This window comes from Phalangium opilio, unplaced genomic scaffold, assembly GCF_054372755.1.
Source record: "Phalangium opilio isolate 3A_F unplaced genomic scaffold, DU_Popi_V2 ptg000038l_1, whole genome shotgun sequence".
In the NCBI taxonomy this organism is placed as follows: domain Eukaryota; kingdom Metazoa; phylum Arthropoda; class Arachnida; order Opiliones; family Phalangiidae; genus Phalangium; species Phalangium opilio.
The window spans coordinates 5,124,459-5,146,046 of NW_028324161.1; the positions used below are offsets into that span (position 1 = coordinate 5,124,459).

General features: G+C 36.4%; 2 protein-coding genes across 2 annotated transcripts in view; both read left to right on the forward strand.

The window, feature by feature from the left end:
• LOC149682772 (centrosomal protein of 290 kDa-like) overlaps window positions 1-21,588 on the forward strand; it is a 147,058-nt gene that overhangs the window by 56,373 nt on the left and 69,097 nt on the right. The gene's annotated exons all lie outside the window — the stretch shown is intronic.
• Window positions 52-15,206, forward strand: LOC149682777 (centrosomal protein of 290 kDa-like). Its single transcript, XM_089834344.1, has 11 exons — window positions 52-114; window positions 183-272; window positions 1,987-2,103; window positions 2,170-2,469; window positions 3,571-3,641; window positions 4,583-4,763; window positions 8,055-8,205; window positions 8,271-8,485; window positions 9,934-10,080; window positions 13,035-13,250; window positions 15,036-15,206. Exons 1-11 carry the CDS (start codon window positions 85-87, stop codon window positions 15,204-15,206), a joined length of 1,689 nt encoding a protein of 562 aa, XP_089690470.1. The 5' UTR covers window positions 52-84.

The window sequence follows — 21,588 nt, forward strand, 5'->3', positions numbered from 1 at the left end:
AGTAACGCCCATTTTCGTTCCATTTATGTTCCATGTACATTTTAGGAAGCTTATGATGATAGCGAATCTCAATTAAAACTCTTAATGGAACAGAAAATGCTCCTTGCCAGTGAGGTCATTATTTCATTTAACTATAATTATTAATTTTACCTGAATCAGTGTTAAGTCATTTCAAATCTTAGATTGAAGACTTGAAAAGTCAACTTTCTCAAAAAGGAGAAGTTGATGACGAAATTATGGAGACTGTCAGTCGCAGAGTTCAAGAATGGAAGGTAAACTCAATTTATGTAATATCAGGGATAGATTTAATTTTAGAAGTAGGGATGGAGAACAGAGTAATCCGGAATAGACGGGAAAATACATATCAGGAATAGGCTCATTCGAGGTGCTTATTACAGGGTTCGTGCGGAACCTGGATAAGTCAGGGATATGGAAAATAGGGGAAAAATCAGGGATAAGTGAGGGATTTAAAACATTTTCCTAAAAAGTCAGCGATATGTTAGGGATTTTGTTTGGTATATCAACCCATTCTTCATGCATTGCTAAATATGAGCCAGGAGTGATGAAGTGGTCTCTGGTGAACATGTTAAAATGGTCCGGGATATAGGCAAAATTTGGTCAGGGATAACCTGGAAAAGTCAGGGATTTTCAATGTAGAAATTTCGTACGAACCCTGTATTAAAATGGGATGAATTGGGTGTGAGCGATGGAGCGACATCTATGGGGTACAGTAGATCACGTACGGCTTCTAGCTTCCTATTGGTTAGTAATTTCACCTGCTCTACTTCTCCTTGTTAAGTCCTGTTGAATGTTGCGCCACTTATTTAACCAGTTAATAACTGAGAACACCTCCTACCCATAATGCACGAGACACAACACAAAAAACCGTTATGGAATTCAAACAATTAGTTTGTTAGTTGTATAGACCTTTCTGAAATAAAAACCTAAAGGAATCCTGGGATCCAATGGCAGTTTTCCTCAAGTCAATGCAATGCAATTCTTTGCTGTAGCCAACCCTACCAAAATCGTTAGCGCAGATTATCACGCCAATAACCTCGCATTTATCAACTTAATATGCGCGTGACGGGACCTTCAAAGCAAGTTGCCCCAAGCCTCGAAACCATTTCGGAAGGGCCTATCAGGGAAAGGGGGTCTTATTGAAAAGGAATGAAGGTACAATTTAGGACCATTATACACAGATGGACTAAAATGATAAGCTAAAAAACCCTGCTCTTCCAATGGCATCGTCTGTCGTCGCCCCTAGCGGGAGATTCCCAAAACGTTTCCAATATTGGTCGCGGCGTGGCGCTAGAGAGGTGCTGCCCTAAAAAAAATCACGCACTGTATTTCCATTACAGTCCATCTGCGTTAAATGGTCTTAGGTACAATCAATTTTCTTGGATGAGCCATTCTGAAAACCAGGGCTGTGCGGGTGCAGATTTTTGGGTGTCGGGTAAACTTCGGGTAATTGAAAATTTTAACCGCGGGTATCGGGTCCAATTTTCAATTACCCGTCGGGTCCTCGGGTCCTGCAAAATCCCCAAAATTTGATTTCGGGTCCAATTCGGGTCTTTGTTTTTCCTTACAGTCCAATTAAAAGCTAGATTTCAAAGCTGAGTCATTCATTAAACAATAAAAATCAATAACTTTTTACTAATGAAATCATTTAATCATGAAAGGCAGAAGTATTAAAACATGCGCGGTAACGTCATGAACTGGACCCGTGGGGATTTTGTCAAACTCGGCGTGTATTGGCAAAGGCTTAAAATTGGGACTCGGGTACCCGTTTGGGTTCTAAAAAATATGTTTCGGGTACCCGCACACCCCCGCTAAAAACCGTATTACTGAAATGGCTCTCATGGAAATAATTTGTCATGAAAGCTGATTGATTAGCAAGTCATCTGATGTTAAAAAAATGTTGTTGAGCACAGTTTCGTTCAAGACTGTTAGCACATTTAAGCATTCTTATCCTTCATTGTTTTGCAGACTGTACTAATGAGCAAAGAAGAAGAAATTTTAAGGCAGCAACAGTTAATTTCCAAACTTCAGTCGGAATTCAATCTTGGTAGTATGAATGTTTCAGAATCACAGACATTGAAAAAGGTACGTTTCTATTCCCGCGCATACATTTAAAAATTAATCCTTCAATGGCTCAAAACGTGTAATCAGGTTGTCGAAGATCGTGACGCGCAGATAGAAGTTTTGAAAGAGCAATTGCAATTGGCTACGCGAGATCTGGCAGAAAATAGCAAACTCCTGGAAGAGTTAAGGCTTAACAAGAATGAAGAATCGGCTCCACTTAGTCCCGGAAGCCGACTCGGCGCCATGATCCAAAGTCAAAATGAAATACGGGAGAAAAATCTGGCATTGGAGAAATTAAGGAATAAACTCAAAGTTGTAGAAGAGGAGTGGAAGATGAAGGATCAAGAACTCAGTGATACCTTAGGCAGGATGAGACTATACGAAATGGTACAGTTTATACAGGGTGTTACAAAAAGTGTAAAAGGAAAGAAGTACAGTCAAGAAGTGATTTATATAAGAAGGCATAGCGTCCGGTGCTCGCGTGGTAGTCGACAATCCCCCCTTCAATGGGGTGGAAACGGAGGCCGGAGTTAATATTTTACCCACCAACTATCTCTTTTACCTTTTCGTTAAGCCTTGGTTTGCTTATTGGAACTCACGAAATCATAAGTATAGTACAATTGATTCGATTTAGAAATAATTATAGAAAGATTTTCACGTAGAGACGCATATTCAAAATCCATCAATGATCAGGGTTCTTACAAACCTGGAAAACCGGGAAAAATCAGGGAAATAAATAGTCGACAAAAGCCTCAGGGAAATCTCGAATTTTTAGTAAAATTCAGGGAAATCAGGGAACTTTGCGTCAAACAGGGGCCGAGTAATTAAACAAAATGTTCATAAACATACCCTCCATAGGATTAACATTACACTATACTTTGGAGGCTCATAACTCTGGTTCTACTAGAGATATGGGGATGTCCTTTGATTATGTCATAGTCATATTTGCGGGTAGCCTCAATTTTCTGTTTACTTTGCGTGGGCTTCGTTTTTTCTCTAGTCGGAATAGGTCATTCGCGTCTGCATGACCCATGACGTATCCTCGCGGGATCCAATAGGAAAGCGCAGAGCAATTACTGGCATGAAAGGGGTGGGGCTTACTTGTCCACTGACACCGGCATAAGAGTTGAAGCGTAAAATCTAGCGACTTATGCCTTCTTATATAAATCCCTTCTTGGTACAGTGGGTTCTGTGGGCGATTTTGAGTCAAAAATGTTCCATGACATTTTGGCTTAAGGGCCAACGTTTACAATTCAAAGCAGAGTAAATGCATTAAATTAGCATTCTTTCATTTTCATACTTTAATTTAAGGGGTTATCCGTGAAACACACTACTTATGACTTATATAGAACATTTTCGACCCAAATCATCCATAGAACCACAACCTTTCAGTCCTAGCTCCCTTTTTGGAGCACACTGTATCTTAGGTTAACAATTTTGATAGTTGAAACTGATAATTGCTTTGGTTTTGTTATATACATTTTATAGGGGGAATATGGTTTGTCGGAAGCAGTTATGGAGATTAAGGAGTGCAAAAATCAGATCAGAATTAGAAATAAGTATGAAATATTTTGTTAAATTCCTGTTGAATAGCTTGAAAAACGCTATTGAAAGAGCCAGTTTTTCAAAGCCAATTTTTATGCAAAAGAAGCCACTTAAATAAATATCACTTTACCAAAAACCGATTAATGTAGTAAGAACTTTGACTCTAGCTAATTCCCTACCCGTCCCGACTACTTTGAATGTTTTGATTATAATTTCAAAACTCGCGCTCGCCATCTATCGGCCTTATTCTCTTATATTTTGGGCTTTAAAGATGGATACTCTATAAGGAAAATAAATAATAATAACTTATAATTGTACTTAAATAATAATTTTAGTACAAAGCTAGAAAAACCACATACCTACTTAATGAAACTAGCATACAATTTAATATATTATTAACTTTAAAACTTAAATCCACTAAATCGGGAGTTGTTGTCCGCTTTGTTTTTTGCCACTGGCGCAATTTCTGGACGAATTTTTAACCAACAAAATAAAGATAATGACATTTTTGACCACTAGAAGTCGCTATATACAAAGTTTGTGGGTGGAGCCAAAATATAAGCAGACGAATTTTCTCTATGAAGTACGCGATGATGGTACCAGAGCCTAAAGCTACGATCCAAGTCTCTTATTACGTTAATACGTTTTTGCTTATATGCATGTTATGATATTAGTTTTCTCTTTAAATGCGCAATTGACGAATCACATATGTGGGATTTATTTCGCCCTATTCATTTTATTGATATATTTTTGAGCCCACTTGCAACGCCATCTGTCAGTTTTTTATTTCAAAATAGAAAATAGTTTTTGTAAATGGAAAATGAAATAAGTGCACATCCTACTGTTTGACAGGGTGATGACGTCATGATGGTGTCGCCTTGTAGCATGACTTAGTTATGGTTATGGTATTATCATACATTGGGTTGACTTAAATCTTTTGTTACTAATTTTGCAGACAGATTGAAGAACTGACTCAACAAATTAACGATTCGGATTTTAAGTTGGGCGAAGTAGTCGAAAAAAATGTTCGCTTGAGAGAAAAGTTAAATATCAGTCCGAGGAAATATGACTCGAAGAGTTTTAGGAAGTCCGGTTCTCAGAAAATACTAACAGTTGCTCAGACACTGCAGGAAAAGGTAAATTTTATCAAAAGCTGCAATTAACTGGTACCTTACCAAATAACGCCGTAAATTACCGATTTACGTCATACCGTATACAATGGTAATTTAACAACGCTCAGACTCAAAACCCTTCTGAGTAGAACCAGGGATAGATTTAATTTTAGAAGTAGGAATGGAGAACAGAGTGATCTAGGCGCGTCAAAGTCCCGGACCCCCTTCCATGGGACCGGGGGATATAAAAGAAAAGGTGGGTCATAGCGACAAGGGTAAAAAAGGTTTACGTCATCAAAACGTAGTTTAAGTGAGCCAATAAGATGATTAAAAAGTTTCGTTACGTGTTGGAGGAAGGGGCTCTATACTGGGGGCCTATGAGTCGGACTGAAGTAAATACTAACCGTTCTCCATTCCTACTTCTAAAATTAAATCTATCCCTGGTAAAATTAAGTGTGCTAAACTGCCAGATACTATAAAAACTCCCTATTTTAATAGTTTTGCCTCAGTTTCCCACTAAATCGCGCTGTTTAAAGCACCTAAACTAGGCATAAAGTGATCACAATTCAACGTGGTTTAATAGACTACATACACGTGAAAATAAAAAATAAATTACCAACAGGATTGTAATTTTATTTTCCCCAAAATTTGAATTGATAATTTACCTGATGAAAAAATTAGATTAGGTTTGATAAAGTTCCTCAAATTTGGGTGCAAAACGCCTAGCCTAGTTATGAAGGTCCTATTCTACACCTGTATCATTTTAGCGCTTCATGAATAATTCCTAACTAAGCATTAATTGTTGTATTGGAATTGATAGGCATCTTTAGAGTCTAAATAGACAGAAAACTTCCAATTTCATTCCCTTAAACCACTCGGACAACACCGTGAAGCTTATCTAGTTTCAAATAACATAAGCTTCTTGTTTGTTAAGGTTGATGCGCTCGAAGGAGAGAATGTTGATCTTCGAACCGAACTTCACAAAATGAAGCGCAATTCAGCCAAAAGGTAATTTGATTACTTTGTTTATGGGAGATTTAGTTTTTAAATTTTTAAATACATTTTGATCTAAATTTATTTAATAGTAGTTTAACTGTATCTGAAGATACCAACAAAACTAAAAAATCTAAGAGTCAAGAAGTGTCGGATAATAACAATAAAATTGAAGCTTCTTATGATGTAAGTTTGGCTTAAATCTAAATTTATCAAGCATTATATGCATTTTTTTTGCTATGACTGTTTTAGTATAGATAAACTTAGTCTATTTTCGTTTCAAAGTTAATTTATTGACTCCTTGAAAAGCTTTTTAACTGTTTATTTGCAATCTATCTGGGAGGGCTAAAAGGGGGACATATTGTACACACTTTTCAGAGTGGCAACAGTAATTCTTACATCCACAACGGGAGAAATGAGGGCAGAACTAGGGTAGAACCAATGAGAAAGATAGAGTTACAACTCAAATCGGCTTACCGCGATACACACTGTTTTTATCAAGCACGTTTATCAAAATGTGACAGCGCCACCTGTGAGCCTGTAGCAGAACTAATTACAACTTTTACTCGCTTATTTGCAATCAGAAACATCGTTGTGATTTTTATTTCATCAATTTATTAGATTAAAAAGGACTGGAGTTTTTATTATTTAACTCGCGTATTTTATTTAACATGTTTAAAAAACTATCTTGACAGATTGTTACACAGATTGTAGCAGCAGACGGTAATAAAATAGTTCTTCGAGTAATTAATAGGTGGCGCCACCCGCATTTGATAAATATTCATGCTCGACAAAAAGTGCATCGCGAACTGTCGATCTCGAGATCCCACCGTTCCCACGTTGTGACTCAAGGTTTAATAGGGTGTTTCCGCGAGAGTGAAAAGGGGGAAGAAATAAGGGGCAAAAACCGGTTTTAAGGGGATGTCAACATGGCGTTCTAACGTGGCCAGAGCGGGCAGCCGGCAAGGGGAGAGGAAAGGGGGAAGGTAACTTGACGTCACGCTCAAAGACCCTATACATCCAAGCAGAAGTAAGATGAGACTCGAAGTGAAGGGCTCTAGCATTGATAGTAGATCCTGGCACTAGTGAACAAATTTGAGGAATTTATGCCGCTTCGCTCGCGCCTACACTAGAGAGAAAAATTGGTCGAGTTCCAAAAACATTTCCTACCCCCTTACCCTCAACCTAAAGCGGCCGAACACGGACGCGGGTGCTTGAATCTATTTCGGCCGTCTACCACCGCGAGCGTCTCACGTTTTTGGGGGAACACTCATAAAACCGCTACCAGAGGGCCAACCGTTGGTGTCTTATCATGAATATTCACTTTCGCCGAGTGAAGAATTTGGTTAGCTCAGTACTTCTGGTCTCATCTCACTTCTGATATAATCTATCTCATTGGTTAGAACTTATCACATGGCAAACGTGCACTTTGAACTGCCCTTCCCCCTTAATTGTGAGAATATTTATAATCAATACGTATGAGGCTCAAACTTAAAGGCCCATATTTTACTTGGAAAGTTTGAAATTAGTTTAATTAAAATTGTATTAATACTGCATATTTTGGTCATGTAAAAATCTTGAACAGTCTAATGACTAGGCGGCCAGGATACCATATTTTTCCCTGTCAACTTTACAACAATAATGATTTGATAAAGAATCTCACTCTTTGACTGTCTAGGCCAGTGGGTAGCAAGTCTCGGCTGTGGTTTAATTTAAACAAATACCACTAGACGCTCCCATAGTCAAGGGGTGGAGTTTAAGCTTAGCAAAGAATAGTTTTAGCTTTTCCCTTTTGGACCAATTCTGATTGGTTCCTGCCTTTGGCAAGGCAAATCTGGTGTATAGAAGGTTAGCCAAGTTGTTAGGGGTGGGGTGTTCCTCTGACATTTGCTGTAAACAACCCAACACACGTGTATAGTAGTTTCTGCGTTACTACTGAGCTATTACCAAACAGTATAGACTTGGCCTTGACGTGATTCTTGGATGTTATTCACCCCATCAGGAATGCACATATCCATGGGCATATGCTAGTGATGCTAGATTCACCCACGAAGTAGGAAAGGCAATATAACGTGACACTTTAGAGAGAGAGAGAGAGCCGATATTCACAAATGAAATACCTCTCAAATACACGTGATAGTCATTGACACGTGGTGTCACGTAAAACGACATGTACTTGGCAACAATCACTTGGAATTCATGCAATGTCTACCTTTTAATCATCCAATATTTTAGTAATGGAGGGCTCCCACAATATGTCACCTTTTCTGCACCTCCTAGGGAACAATTATGAAACTAATTCTTTTTATTTAATATTGTTAGAGGGATGAACTTGACAGTATTTTAGAAACCATTGAGAAAGTTCGTCTAGAAAATGGAGACCTGAGAATCCAACTTATAAATTTCGAAAGAGAAAATAAAAGCCTTTTCATGGGCATGAAAGAAATTTTAGAAGCCTTGAAAGAGGAAGATGGTAATTAACCATGATTTTTCCGTTGTTTTTAAGTTTTTCAAGTCGGTGACTTTCAACCCAATTAGGCAAAGCTGATGTCGTATTAAAATGTCCAACCCTCGAGCAGCTGGTTGCCGCGATTGAAGTTAGGGAAATCGCGGGTTGTTACGATCCAATTTGGATCTTAAAATGTCAAGTTGATCAGCTTCAAGGACAGAATGAGGCCTTGCGTGGTGAACTGAAAATTATCCGGCAACAAGCCATTAGTTCAATGAATAAGCTAAATAAGGCAGAAGACAAGGTAAGTACTTGCAGGGAATGAGAAGCTTCGTTTGAAAAACCTCTGATTTATATAACAAAAGATAGAATTAATTTCCGTGAATTCAAAAATATCAAGATTTTAATTCTCCCATTTCTAATTATTATTTGGCAATATGCATTTGAAGATGCTTCGTATGAAATGATTTGATATCCACTTTTCATGAAAGGCTAAAACGTTTCCCGTTGGCTGACGTCTCAGATATATTTTTCACGCGAGTTGGTGCCACTCTCTCCAGAACGGGACATTTGGGCGCCGACATTTAGACGCCGGTCATTTAGGCACCGCCACTTAGGCGCCGGGACAGTTAGGCGCCGCGACATTTAGGCTCCGCGACAATTTGGCACCGAGACATTTAGGCTCCGCGACAATTTGGCACCGAGACATTTAGGCGCCGCGACAATTAGGCGCCGCGACATTGCCGTAAAATTTTCGCGAAAGATTAAGGATATTTAATAAAGGAACATGACAAGTACTTCTAGGCTTATATTCTTTCTATTCAACTGACATCAGAGTTCAACCATGTTTTTTATCTTCATTGACTTCCCAAAATAATATGCCTTTTCCAAGATATTGTTGTTTATCATCATTGATTTCCCAGAATAATATGCCTTTTCCAAATTATTGTTTATCTTCTTTGACTTCCCAAAATAATATGCCTTTAACAAATTATTGTTGTTTATTTTCATTGACTTCCCAACTTAGGTTAGGTTAGGTTATGTTTTTTTTTATTATTTTAGGATTGTTTTGTAAAAACAAGTATGTTTTCGTGTCCTTTAATGGGGATTGCGAACATAGTCATGCAGGGACGCACAGGAACAATACAAGGGTTGCCAAATTGAGAGGTCATTACTGATTTTTGAAGAAATAATGTAAAAATTATTGGCACGTAAATGTCTCGACGCCTAAATGTCGCGGAGCCTAAATGTCACGGCGCCTAAATGTCACGGCGTCTAAATGTCGCGGAGCCTAAATGTCACGGCGCCTAAATGTCACGGCGTCTAAATGTCACGGCGCCTAAATGTCACGGCGCCTAATTGTCTCGGCGGCTAAATGACGGCGCCTAAATAACCAGCGCCTAAGTGGCGGCGCCTAAATGTCACGGACCGCACTCTCTCCGCTATCAGACCCAGAGTTTAGTCTGGCGAGAAGCTCGAGACGCGTATAGGATTCCCGCGCTATTTTTTTCCTGATGTCATAAAACGGGCGAACAAGCTCGACAAGACAAAATTATTGATATATCGAAACTGAGTTTTCGTGATTTTCCAATGGATTTTAAAAATGGAAACTTTGGTTCAATTATATTAAAAACTTGATATTTTGAAAGTAGAGACTTGAAAGTTTCGTGTTAAAATATGATATGAAATTGTGAATTCGCTTTCCCTTTAAAAAGGTAGTTTAATTCTATAGAAGCAATTTTAATTTTACAGTTACGAACAATGGGTAATAGCCCGTTTAGTCCAACCAACAGCAGATTATCTGAGGCATCTGAAATTCACGCAGACGTGAAATCTGATAAAATTAGTGTTTCCAAAGCTAGTGATAAATTGCCATCTTCTCCACTTAGATCTGAATCGGTAAGAAGTCTGTTTTTCCTTTTAGAATATACAAGTGTTTTAAATAGGGTGGTAGGACCGAAGTACAGTGAGTTAGTTCTCTGGGCCATTTTGAGTCAAAAATGTTCTATGACACTTTGCCGATGACCTCTTACTTAAATTAGTTTCTTAATTTAAAGGGGTCATCGTAAAGCAGTTATCTTGCCCTTAGGGTAAAACGTCATAGAATATTTTTGACTCAAATTCCACTGCACTTTGGTCCTACCCCCCTTTTTGAAACACCCTGTATAAAATTGCGTACTTCCTTATAACCGTCCGACGAACCATATTCACTAATTAAGTGATATTAGTCTACTAATTGTTTAAACGTGCTGAAACAAATATAATCAAATGACTTCGACATAAATAATTAGTATTTGTATGTTTATAGAATGAATTAATGTGTTAATTACTATGTTTTTTACACGAATGAAATGTGTTACTATGTTTTTACACGAATGAAATGTGTTACTATGTTTTTACACGAATGAAATGTGTTACTATGTTTTTACACGAATGAAATGTGTTTCTATGTTTTTACACGAATGAAATGTGTTACTATGTTTTTACATGAATGAAATGTGTTACTATGTTTTTACATGAATGAAATGTGTTACTATGTTTTTACACGAATGAAATGTGTTACTATGTTTTTACACGAATGAAATGTGTTACTATGTTTTTACACGAATGAAATGTGTTACTATGTTTTTACATGAATGAAATGTGTTACTATGTTTTTACACGAATGAAATGTGTTACTATGTTTTTACATGAATGAAATGTGTTACTATGTTTTTACATGAATGAAATGTGTTACTATGTTTTTACATGAATGAAATGTGTTACTATGTTTTTACACGAATGAAATGTGTTACTATGTTTTTACACGAATGAAATGTGTTACTATGTTTTTACATGAATGAAATGTGTTACTATGTTTTTACATGAATGAAATGTGTTACTATGTTTTTACACGAATGAAATGTGTTACTATGTTTTTACACGAATGAAATGTGTTACTATGTTTTTACATGAATGAAATGTGTTACTATGTTTTTACATGAATGAAATGTGTTACTATGTTTTTTACACGAATGAAATGTGTTACTATGTTTTTACATGAATGAAATGTGTTACTATGTTTTTAACATGAATGAAATGTGTTACTATGTTTTTACATGAATGAAATGTGTTACTATGTTTTTACATGAATGAAATGTGTTACTATGTTTTTTACACGAATGAAATGTGTTACTATGTTTTTATATGAATGAAATGTGTTACTATGTTTTTACATGAATGAAATGTGTTACTATGTTTTTACACGAATGAAATGTGTTACTATGTTTTTACATGAATGAAATGTGTTACTATGTTTTTACATGAATGAAATGTGTTACTATGTTTTTTACACGAATGAAATGTGTTACTATGTTTTTACATGAATGAAATGTGTTACTATGTTTTTACATGAATGAAATGTGTTACTATGTTTTTACATGAATGAAATGTGTTACTATGTTTTTTACACGAATGAAATGTGTTACTATGTTTTTACATGAATGAAATGTGTTACTATGTTTTTAACATGAATGAAATGTGTTACTATGTTTTTACATGAATGAAATGTGTTACTATGTTTTTACATGAATGAAATGTGTTACTATGTTTTTTACACGAATGAAATGTGTTACTATGTTTTTACATGAATGAAATGTGTTACTATGTTTTTACATGAATGAAATGTGTTACTATGTTTTTACATGAATGAAATGTGTTACTATGTTTTTTACACGAATGAAATGTGTTACTATGTTTTTACATGAATGAAATGTGTTACTATGTTTTTAACATGAATGAAATGTGTTACTATGTTTTTACATGAATGAAATGTGTTACTATGTTTTTACATGAATGAAATGTGTTACTATGTTTTTTACACGAATGAAATGTGTTACTATGTTTTTATATGAATGAAATGTGTTACTATGTTTTTACATGAATGAAATGTGTTACTATGTTTTTACACGAATGAAATGTGTTACTATGTTTTTACATGAATGAAATGTGTTACTATGTTTTTACATGAATGAAATGTGTTACTATGTTTTTTACACGAATGAAATGTGTTACTATGTTTTTACATGAATGAAATGTGTTACTATGTTTTTAACATGAATGAAATGTGTTACTATGTTTTTACATGAATGAAATGTGTTACTATGTTTTTACATGAATGAAATGTGTTACTATGTTTTTACACGAATGAAATGTGTTACTATGTTTTTACATGAATGAAATGTGTTACTATGTTTTTACATGAATGAAATGTGTTACTATGTTTTTACATGAATGAAATGTGTTACTATGTTTTTTACACGAATGAAATGTGTTACTATGTTTTTACATGAATGAAATGTGTTACTATGTTTTTAACATGAATGAAATGTGTTACTATGTTTTTACATGAATGAAATGTGTTACTATGTTTTTACATGAATGAAATGTGTTACTATGTTTTTACACGAATGAAATGTGTTACTATGTTTTTACATGAATGAAATGTGTTACTATGTTTTTACATGAATGAAATGTGTTACTATGTTTTTTACACGAATGAAATGTGTTACTATGTTTTTACATGAATGAAATGTGTTACTATGTTTTTAACATGAATGAAATGTGTTACTATGTTTTTACATGAATGAAATGTGTTACTATGTTTTTACATGAATGAAATGTGTTACTATGTTTTTTACACGAATGAAATGTGTTACTATGTTTTTACATGAATGAAATGTGTTACTATGTTTTTACATGAATGAAATGTGTTACTATGTTTTTTACACGAATGAAATGTGTTACTATGTTTTTACATGAATGAAACTCTTTTCGCAAGGGTGAACACATTGTGAACTATGTATTCATTGCAGGAAATAAGCAACAGATCTGATGTAGACATGAGTGAAGGTGAAGTAAGTGCAAGCCCAACTCACCAGTCGCACAACACTGCTAGTGTGCCATTACTTTATAGAAACATCCTGTCTGAATGGGAGAAATTTCACAGTGAAAAGCGGACTTGGGTTGAAGAATGTGAGAGAGAAATGCAAGTCCGCGATACTTTGAAAACGAGATTGGAGGCTTTTGAGGTATGGAAATAGCGTTACTAAAATAGTTCGATTAATTGAAAATTGTTCGGTTGCTTGTAGTGGTCGGCGTTTGGACAAAATAATCCACAGAATTTTGGTTAATCAGTTATTCATGAATTATAATGAGATAATTATTCGTGATTACATTGCATTAATCATAGACTTCACGTGGATAATTTCAAATTATGAATAAAGATAAAACAAACAGATATTATCCTATCCAAATGCCGACCACTAATTGCTTGGCTATTGTTTCAGTATAGTTCGATTGCTTGACCACCATCTCCTAATCCAAGACCGTTCGCCGACCCAAAAAAATTTCCAGAAGTGGATTTTTAATTCGCCAGTCTCTACCGCTAGAGGCGCGATTAACTATAGCTTTTACGTCACGGCGTGACGTAAGAGATTTTGAAAACGACCGTTATTTTCCTCTTTTTGAATTGGTTAATTCCTGTCTATGCTAGGTTGGAGATCTTTGATATTTCAGATGAAAACTGCTAAAAGAATTAAACATGTTCCTATATTAAGTTTTCCATTTCAAATTTTAGTTTACTTTGTTTAATTTTCTTCGCTTAATGAGGGAATTTATTCACTTTAAAGTTAACCCACCGTTGTTAAACTACAGTTTTCAAATTCAAGGGTGAAATTGTACGCAATTAGTTCATTTGTTTATCTTGGTTTTCCTAGATTATCCTGTATTTAGATATAATTTACTAATCAATAATCCTATAATTTACTAATCAATAATCCTATAATTTACTAATCAATAATCCTATAATTTACTAATCAATAATCCTATAATTTACTAATCAATAATCCTATAATTTACTTATCAATAATCCTATAATTTACTAATCAATAATCCTATAATTTACTAATCAATAATCCTATAATTTGCTAATCAATAATCCTATAATTTGCTAATCAATAATCCTATAATTTACTAATCAATAATCCTATAATTTACTAATCAATAATCCTATAATTTACTAATCAATAATCCTATAATTTACTAATCAATAATCCTATAATTTGCTAATCAATAATCCTATAATTTGCTAATCAATAATCCTATAATTTACTAATCAATAATCCTATAATTTACTAATCAATAATCCTATAATTTACTAATCAATAATCCTATAATTTCCCTAATCACTTTCCTATAATTCATATGATTTTAATATTTAAATCTTATTTCCTAATCACTTTCCTATAATTCATATGATTTTAATATTAAAATCCTATTTCCTCATCTAATTTGCATCTCAAATTCCAAATTTTTCCCATTCAATTTCAAGATTTTCCCCTACTATGTACTTAATTTAATCTTGGATTATTTCAAATTAATCATCATGATATGAGAAATATAATCAAATACTTATATCACTTTAGTCAAGGTTGTCCAACTAGTCGAAGAAAATGTATTGTGCGAACACAACCATTATTTCGAATCTCGGATAAATCCCGCCACCTATTGGGATAAAATGCCATTCATATACAACATAAAGTCCCCCCTAAATATTTCACCGTGCACGGGCTTGGATTACATATAGGAGGCGGTGGCTTGACTATTGTTTCAGTATAGTTTGATTAATTGAAAATTGTTCGATTGATTGAATATTGTTTCAATATAGCTCGATTAATTGAAAATTGTTTCAGTATGGTTCTATTAACTTAAGTGAAAATTGTTTCGTTATAGTTCGACTAATTGCGAGTTTTTTCGGTTCTTTATGAAGGCAATTAAAGGTCGCCTAATATTGTTATCGAAATTACAATTGACAGAATCTTATATTAACACTTGAAAAAGATGAAGATGAAATGAAAAAAGCCTTGGCTGAAGCTGCGTTGAAAGATTCACAGCTTGTTTGTAGAGTCAAGTTTTTATCGAGGAGACTTGAAGTTTCCGCTGCATCAGAAAGTGATCTAATGATGGTACATAAAGTCATAGGTTGACTTTTGAAGACCGCCTTGTAATACAAATGGTTATAATTATCACAGGTATTGCATATAAAAGTAAGAAATGTATACATTTGGTTATAGTTATCACAGTAAATGGTATATAAAGTAAAAATACACAGAGAAGAAGATAAAAAAATAAAATAAAATAAAACACACAGCCTTGAAACAATTATTGGCTAAATAACAGTAACTTTTAATAGTTGGTAGGAACTAATAGTAATTTGTGTTGGTATTTTGGGTGTAATGTAATATAAGGGCCTTTCGAAAACAAGACTTATCTTTAAGGGATACTAAATCTGCTGGGAGATCATTCCATAGGTTTATAATGCTGCGTGTAAAATGGTTTTGACGGACGGTTGTTGTAGCACGTGGTTTAGACAATTTATGAGGATGACCGCGCGTACTAGTATACACTGAAGACGTGAAAAATGTATCGAAGTGCAGATCTAGTTTGTTATTAAAAAAGTCATGAAGAAGGCACAAGTCATTTATCTGGTGTCTTTGATGGATGGGGTTGATGGTTAGTTTAGATAATCTGTCGGCGGCTGGTAGTTTTTCTAATAGTGGTGATAATTTTGTAAACCGATTTTGGGCCTTCTGCAACGATGTCATTACATTTTTTCCAGAAGGGGTCCAAATAGATGAGCAGTAGTCAATATGGGGTAAAGCTAAAGCATTGTATATAGTACGTAACAGAAAATAAAAGAGTTGTTGAGCCTCGAACTGAATAGTCTGGAGAAAATGAAATATTTATTACGATACAAGGTATATTTAATTTGAAATATGTTACTATAAGCACTCCATAAGAATGAGTCGAAAGGGTAGTTGCAGTGAGCACACATCCTTCATATATGGGTAGAGGCAGAGAGAATTCATAATAGGGAGTGGAAGCTCTTGCCCTTGACAGTGCTAAATACAATGTAGCTCAAACAAGAAGGCTGCGTTGCTTAAATTGCCCTGGTAAAAACAAGTTTCCTTCAAACCATGGATTAACTAACGCTAGGGATAGTTCGTTCCCCCGAAAAGATAAAGCATGCATGTTCCAAACGCCCCCTAGCAGCAGCTACTATCCCTAACAGGAAGTTATAAGAAAATTGGACCAAATATCACGTGTTCTATGACGTCAAAACTGAAATCCTGCCTAAATTGGGCAAAAACTATTTATTTTGCCTAGAGATGGCGCTATATCTACATCCGTTTTGGTCCAAAAAATTGGGGGAATGAAGAGGGAAATCAAGGAATAATTCGGAACATGTAGTTGGCGATAGCATTACATGGGAAACCCGGTTAGTGAACAATCCCTAGCGTTAGTTAGTCCATGCTCAAACACTATTGGTTGTACAATTACCCAATAATTGTTCGCAACTTCGAGTGCGACTGGCGCCATCTGGAGATATTTTTAGTCCGACGTTTCCCTTCCGCTAAAATGGTAGTGTCCATATCCCCTAGAGACCCTCCGGCAACATTCTAGACCCGCCCCGGAGGGAGGGGCCACAAAATTTCATACTGGAAATAGACCTGACGAGTTTTGTTGATCACGTGATTTTTGAGCTACATTATATTCCTCAGTTTCCACTCCTTATTGTAAATTCTCTCTGGTAGAGGGACGTTACTTGGCGCTGCATCTCGTAGATGGCCCAGATGGGCATCACTCGGCGGTGTATACATCGTAGAGTGGCATCACTCGGCGGTGTATACTCGGTCATTCATTTGCTGTAAACAGGAACAATCGCCTACTCGAACACGAAAGAGAATCACAGTAGACAATAGCTCAATTATTTTGTGGTGGACAATGCCAATAGAGCTATCTCAGAAGCCTTATTGTGACGTCACCCATGCTATTTCCCCTTAGAGCCAAAGCGGTACCAAACATGGCCGCCCACTGAAAAAGCTAAGCCCATGACGGTTTTACCTAGGCACTGACGTCACAACTGAGATAGCTCTATTGTATAAGCCCTAACGATAAACACATACTTAAGCGTTATAGGGTTAGGATGTGTGTATAATGTGCCTTAGCGTGCTAATTGGCTGCGGTTATTTTAGGAGAGGGCTCATAGCAAAGTGTTAAATTTACAAAAGGCCTTGGATGATTCTATACCAGCGACAGAGCTGGAAACAGCAAATCGTAGCTTCCTAGTATAGATCTTAATACCAATTATCAAAAGCTCCTTCAAAAGCAAACTGAAGATAACTCGAAGTTTCAAGAATACCAAGAAAAAGAGGTAGGCCCAAGTTCATACATACATTACTGTGTTCGCATAGTTGTTCTATATTATACTTATTAGCCTAGCTAATGGAACATGAAAACGAGTAACGTAATTATGGGGCGTGAAAACGAGCAGCGTAATTATGGGACGTGAAAACGAGCAGCGTAATTATGGGACGTGAAAACGAGCAGCGTAATTATGGGACGTGAAAACGAGCAGCGTAATTATCGGACGTGTAAACGTGCAGCGTATTTATGGGACTTGTAAACGGGCAGCGTATTTATGGGACGTGAAAAGGGGCAGCGTAATTATTGGACGTGAAAACGGGCAGCGTAATTATGGGACGTGAAAACGAGCAGCGTTATTATGGGACGTGAAAACGAGCAGCGTAATTAAGGGACGCGAAAACGAGCAGCGTAATTGAGGGACGCGAAAACGAGCAGCGTAATTGAGGGACGCGAAAACGAACAGCGTAATTGAGGGACCTGAAAACGGGCAGCGTAATTATGAGACGTGAAAACGGGCAGCGTAATTATGGGGCGTGAAAACGAGCAGCGTTATTATGGGACGTGAAAACGAGCAGCGTAATTGAGGGACGCGAAAACGAGCAGCGTAATTGAGGGACCTGAAAACGGGCAGCGTAATTACGAGACGTGAAAACGGGCAGCCTAATTATGAGACGTGAAAACGGGCAGCGTAATTATGGGACTTGTAAGCGGGCAGCGTAATTGTGGGACTTGTAAGCGGGCAGCGTAATTGTGGGACTTGTAAGCGGGCAGCGTAATTGTGGGACTTGTAAGCGGGCAGCGTAATTGTGGGACTTGTAAGCGGGCACCGTAATTATGGCACTTGTAAACGGGCAGCGTAATTATGGGGACGTGAAAACTGGCAGCGTATTTATGGGGACGTGAAAACTGGCAGCGTATTTATGGGTCTTGTAAATCGGCAGCGTAATTGTGGGACTTGTAAAGCTAGATTCCCACTTGACCGAAAAAAACCGGCGGAAATCACACAGCCGACGGTAGAAAATTTAACTTACGCCGGCGTCCGGCGGTAGATCATTCACACTACAACTGAATTTTGAGTTTGGCGGTAGATATTTTTGGGTCACGTGACAGATTTGAGTGGTTTCCACAACATCTATTTCACACTCTGAATTGGTATCTTTGTCCCCTTGTCGCTTAGATCGTACAAGAAGGGATATTTTCTAACATCCTCGGTAAAGTCTTCCTTATTAACATCATATCTCTTTTTACTTCCGTTAGTTTAATTTTTCTTTCTTGGTGGCGTGTTTCCGATAAGCCTTGGTCAACCACAATAAAAAATGGCGGCTATCAATCGATCTCGCGTGTGGGTGCGCTCTCGAAATTTATTACGTTTTCAGTGGGATAATTTCATTGGCTGAGACATCGGCGTAACGCCGAAGACGACCGAAAAAATAGAACACAACTTACGCCCGACTGAACGGAAATTCCATCGGGCTCGGCGTAAAGATTTTTCGGTCGAACCCCTTTCTGCCGTGTTTCCGTCGTGTTTTCCGTCGAGTGGGAATCTAGCTAAAGTACCTCTGCGGCAAAACATCTTCCGCAGAACGCGACCGAAAGAGCTTTCGGTCGGACAGAATTGGTGTTCTATTTTTGACGCCAGAGGACGACGTAAAATTATTTTCATAACCAACGAAAATTCGTTTCGGGATGAAGCTTCTGTTGACGTCATAATAGGGGAGTTTTTTTTATCGCCGCTTTGAGGTTTTTTTGTTTATTTTTTTAACTCGCCAGTCGCCATGCTAAGCTAAAAATGGCCGCTTATAGTGTTGTGGTCACTGGATCCCGAGAGTATCGAATTGGGCAGGCATGTTCACAAGTTTATGTGGCACTCTTCGTAACATTATAGTGTACACGAGACGACGTGTAACCTTAGATCGTTCTTGGGTGCAGTACAACCTTAGCACATTAGAAACCTCACGGGGTATTGCAAAATGATTTATGCCCTTGTCATTGTGTAGAGTTAAGCTTATTTCCCACTTGACCGAAAACCCGACGGAAACAATGAAACCTCTGCGGCAAAACATCTTCCGCAGAACGCGACCGAAACAGCTTTCGGTCGGACAGAATTGGTCAGGGTTGCCACGGGTCAGGGAAAACCTGGAAAAGTCAGGGAATTTAAAAATGGGCCAAAAAGGTCAGGGAAAAGTCAGGGAATTTGATTTTAGTGGGTAAAATTTTTGGAGATAAATCTTTATTGAAAGTTTCTCCTCATCATCTCTTAAGACAGAGTAAACTCTAGAGCAATCCTTAAAAATGCTGTCTAGAATGGTTTTTATGTCAAGTTAATGCCTTTAAAAAATCTCTTGGACTGTTATTTAAAGTTTAAATGTTTCTTATTCATTTCGGTGAAACAAATACATTGGAAAACTTAATGTAGATCGAGTTTATTTAATCATAAACACTTAAAACGTGCTGTAAACATTCACACTCTCGGCCTAAAAAGGTCAGGGAAAATCTCAGAAAAAGGTCAGGGAAAACCTAGAATAGTCAGGGAATTTGGTTCTGATAATGCCGTGGCAACCCTGTTGGTGTTCTATTTTTGACGCAGAGGACGACGTAAAATTATTTTCATAACCAATGAAAATTCGTTTCGGGATGAAGCTTCTGTTGACGTCATAATAGGGGAGTTTTTTTTATCGCCGCTTTGAGGTTTTTTGCTTATTTTTAAACTCGCCAGTCGCCATTGCCTCATTTGCAAGTCACGAACTTTTGAGACTGAATTCTCTAATCGAATTTGATCGCGAGTCGCTTTTGCCGTGTTTGTACGTAATAAACCTCTGATTTGAATCTCTGACCTTAATTTGGTAGAAGTAAGCTCCCTAATTAAGATACCATCAATGGGAAATCAAAGGCCAAGGCTTAAGTTCTTCTGGCTCCGAATAACAATTCCAACTCGTGCCACGTGACTACCGGACGACCGCCCTTTTTGGTCTGAATTCGGTCGTATGTGTGAACCAACCTAAAATCTTGCCGTCGAAGGACTGCGTAAAACTAATTTTTTGCTGCAGCGCTAAAGCTTTCGGTCGTCATTTTCGGTCTAGTGGGAACCTAGCTTTAGTGAGAAGAGCGTACACAGGTGATTGTAAATATGGAAGAGTGGTTTATGGAGACCAGACAATGAAATCGTGAATTTATTCGTATACACCCATAAGCGAGGGGTTCGATATTTACACGAAATCCCGTACGCTTCTCGCGAAATTTTTCACACGAAATCACGAAATCTTTGAAAAATCACGAAATCTTTGGTGAAATCGCGAAATCAAATAGGAAATTAATTAATATCCTCTCAATTTACAATAATGAAGTGTAGACGAAGAAGAAAATTTCGAAACCGAGCAATAAATATTTAGCTAATAAAATTACAATCTCTTGTCAACTTGAAAATTGTATAAAGCAATAAATTTTTAGCTCATAAAATTATTATCTCTTGTCAACTAGAAAATTGTATTAAGCAATAAACTTTTAGCTAATAAAATTATTATCTCTTGTCAACTAGAAAATTGTATAAAGAAATAAAGTTTTAGCTAATAAAATTATTATCTCTTGTCAACTAGAAAATTGTATTAAGCAATAAATTTTTAAATGATTCTGATAAATTAAAGAGCTAAATAGTTTTTTTAAAAGAAAGTTTAAGATTTTTATTATTTCAACTTCAAAGGTGTTCATTAATAAATAGTTAAACCCAATAAAACAGCCTAGGCTGAGCGGGTTTAAAAGAATTTGAAATTAAATTTATTTTGTAATTAAAATATTTATCACCATTCGACAAGGATAATAAAGCAATAAATTTTGAAATAAAAAATGTTATCACCATTTGTCGTCAAAAAGAATAGAGCAATAAATTTTTAAATAATAAAATTAGTCACCATTTGTTGTCATGGAAAACATCGTATAAAAGGGCCTATTTTGCGAATGAAAAATCATTCCGTTTTTGGAGAACCCTTCAACATCAACTTGAAATTCTACGCTCTTCAACTTGTTGCCGGTAAGAAAACTTTGGCTTTTTAGCCACATCGTATGATGAACATCTACGATGTGGGTCTTAGTTTGACCTGGCCTGCTGTTAGCGGTGAAGGTGGTGGCGGCGTCGTGAAAGAGAACTGCCTTAGACAGTATAAAATT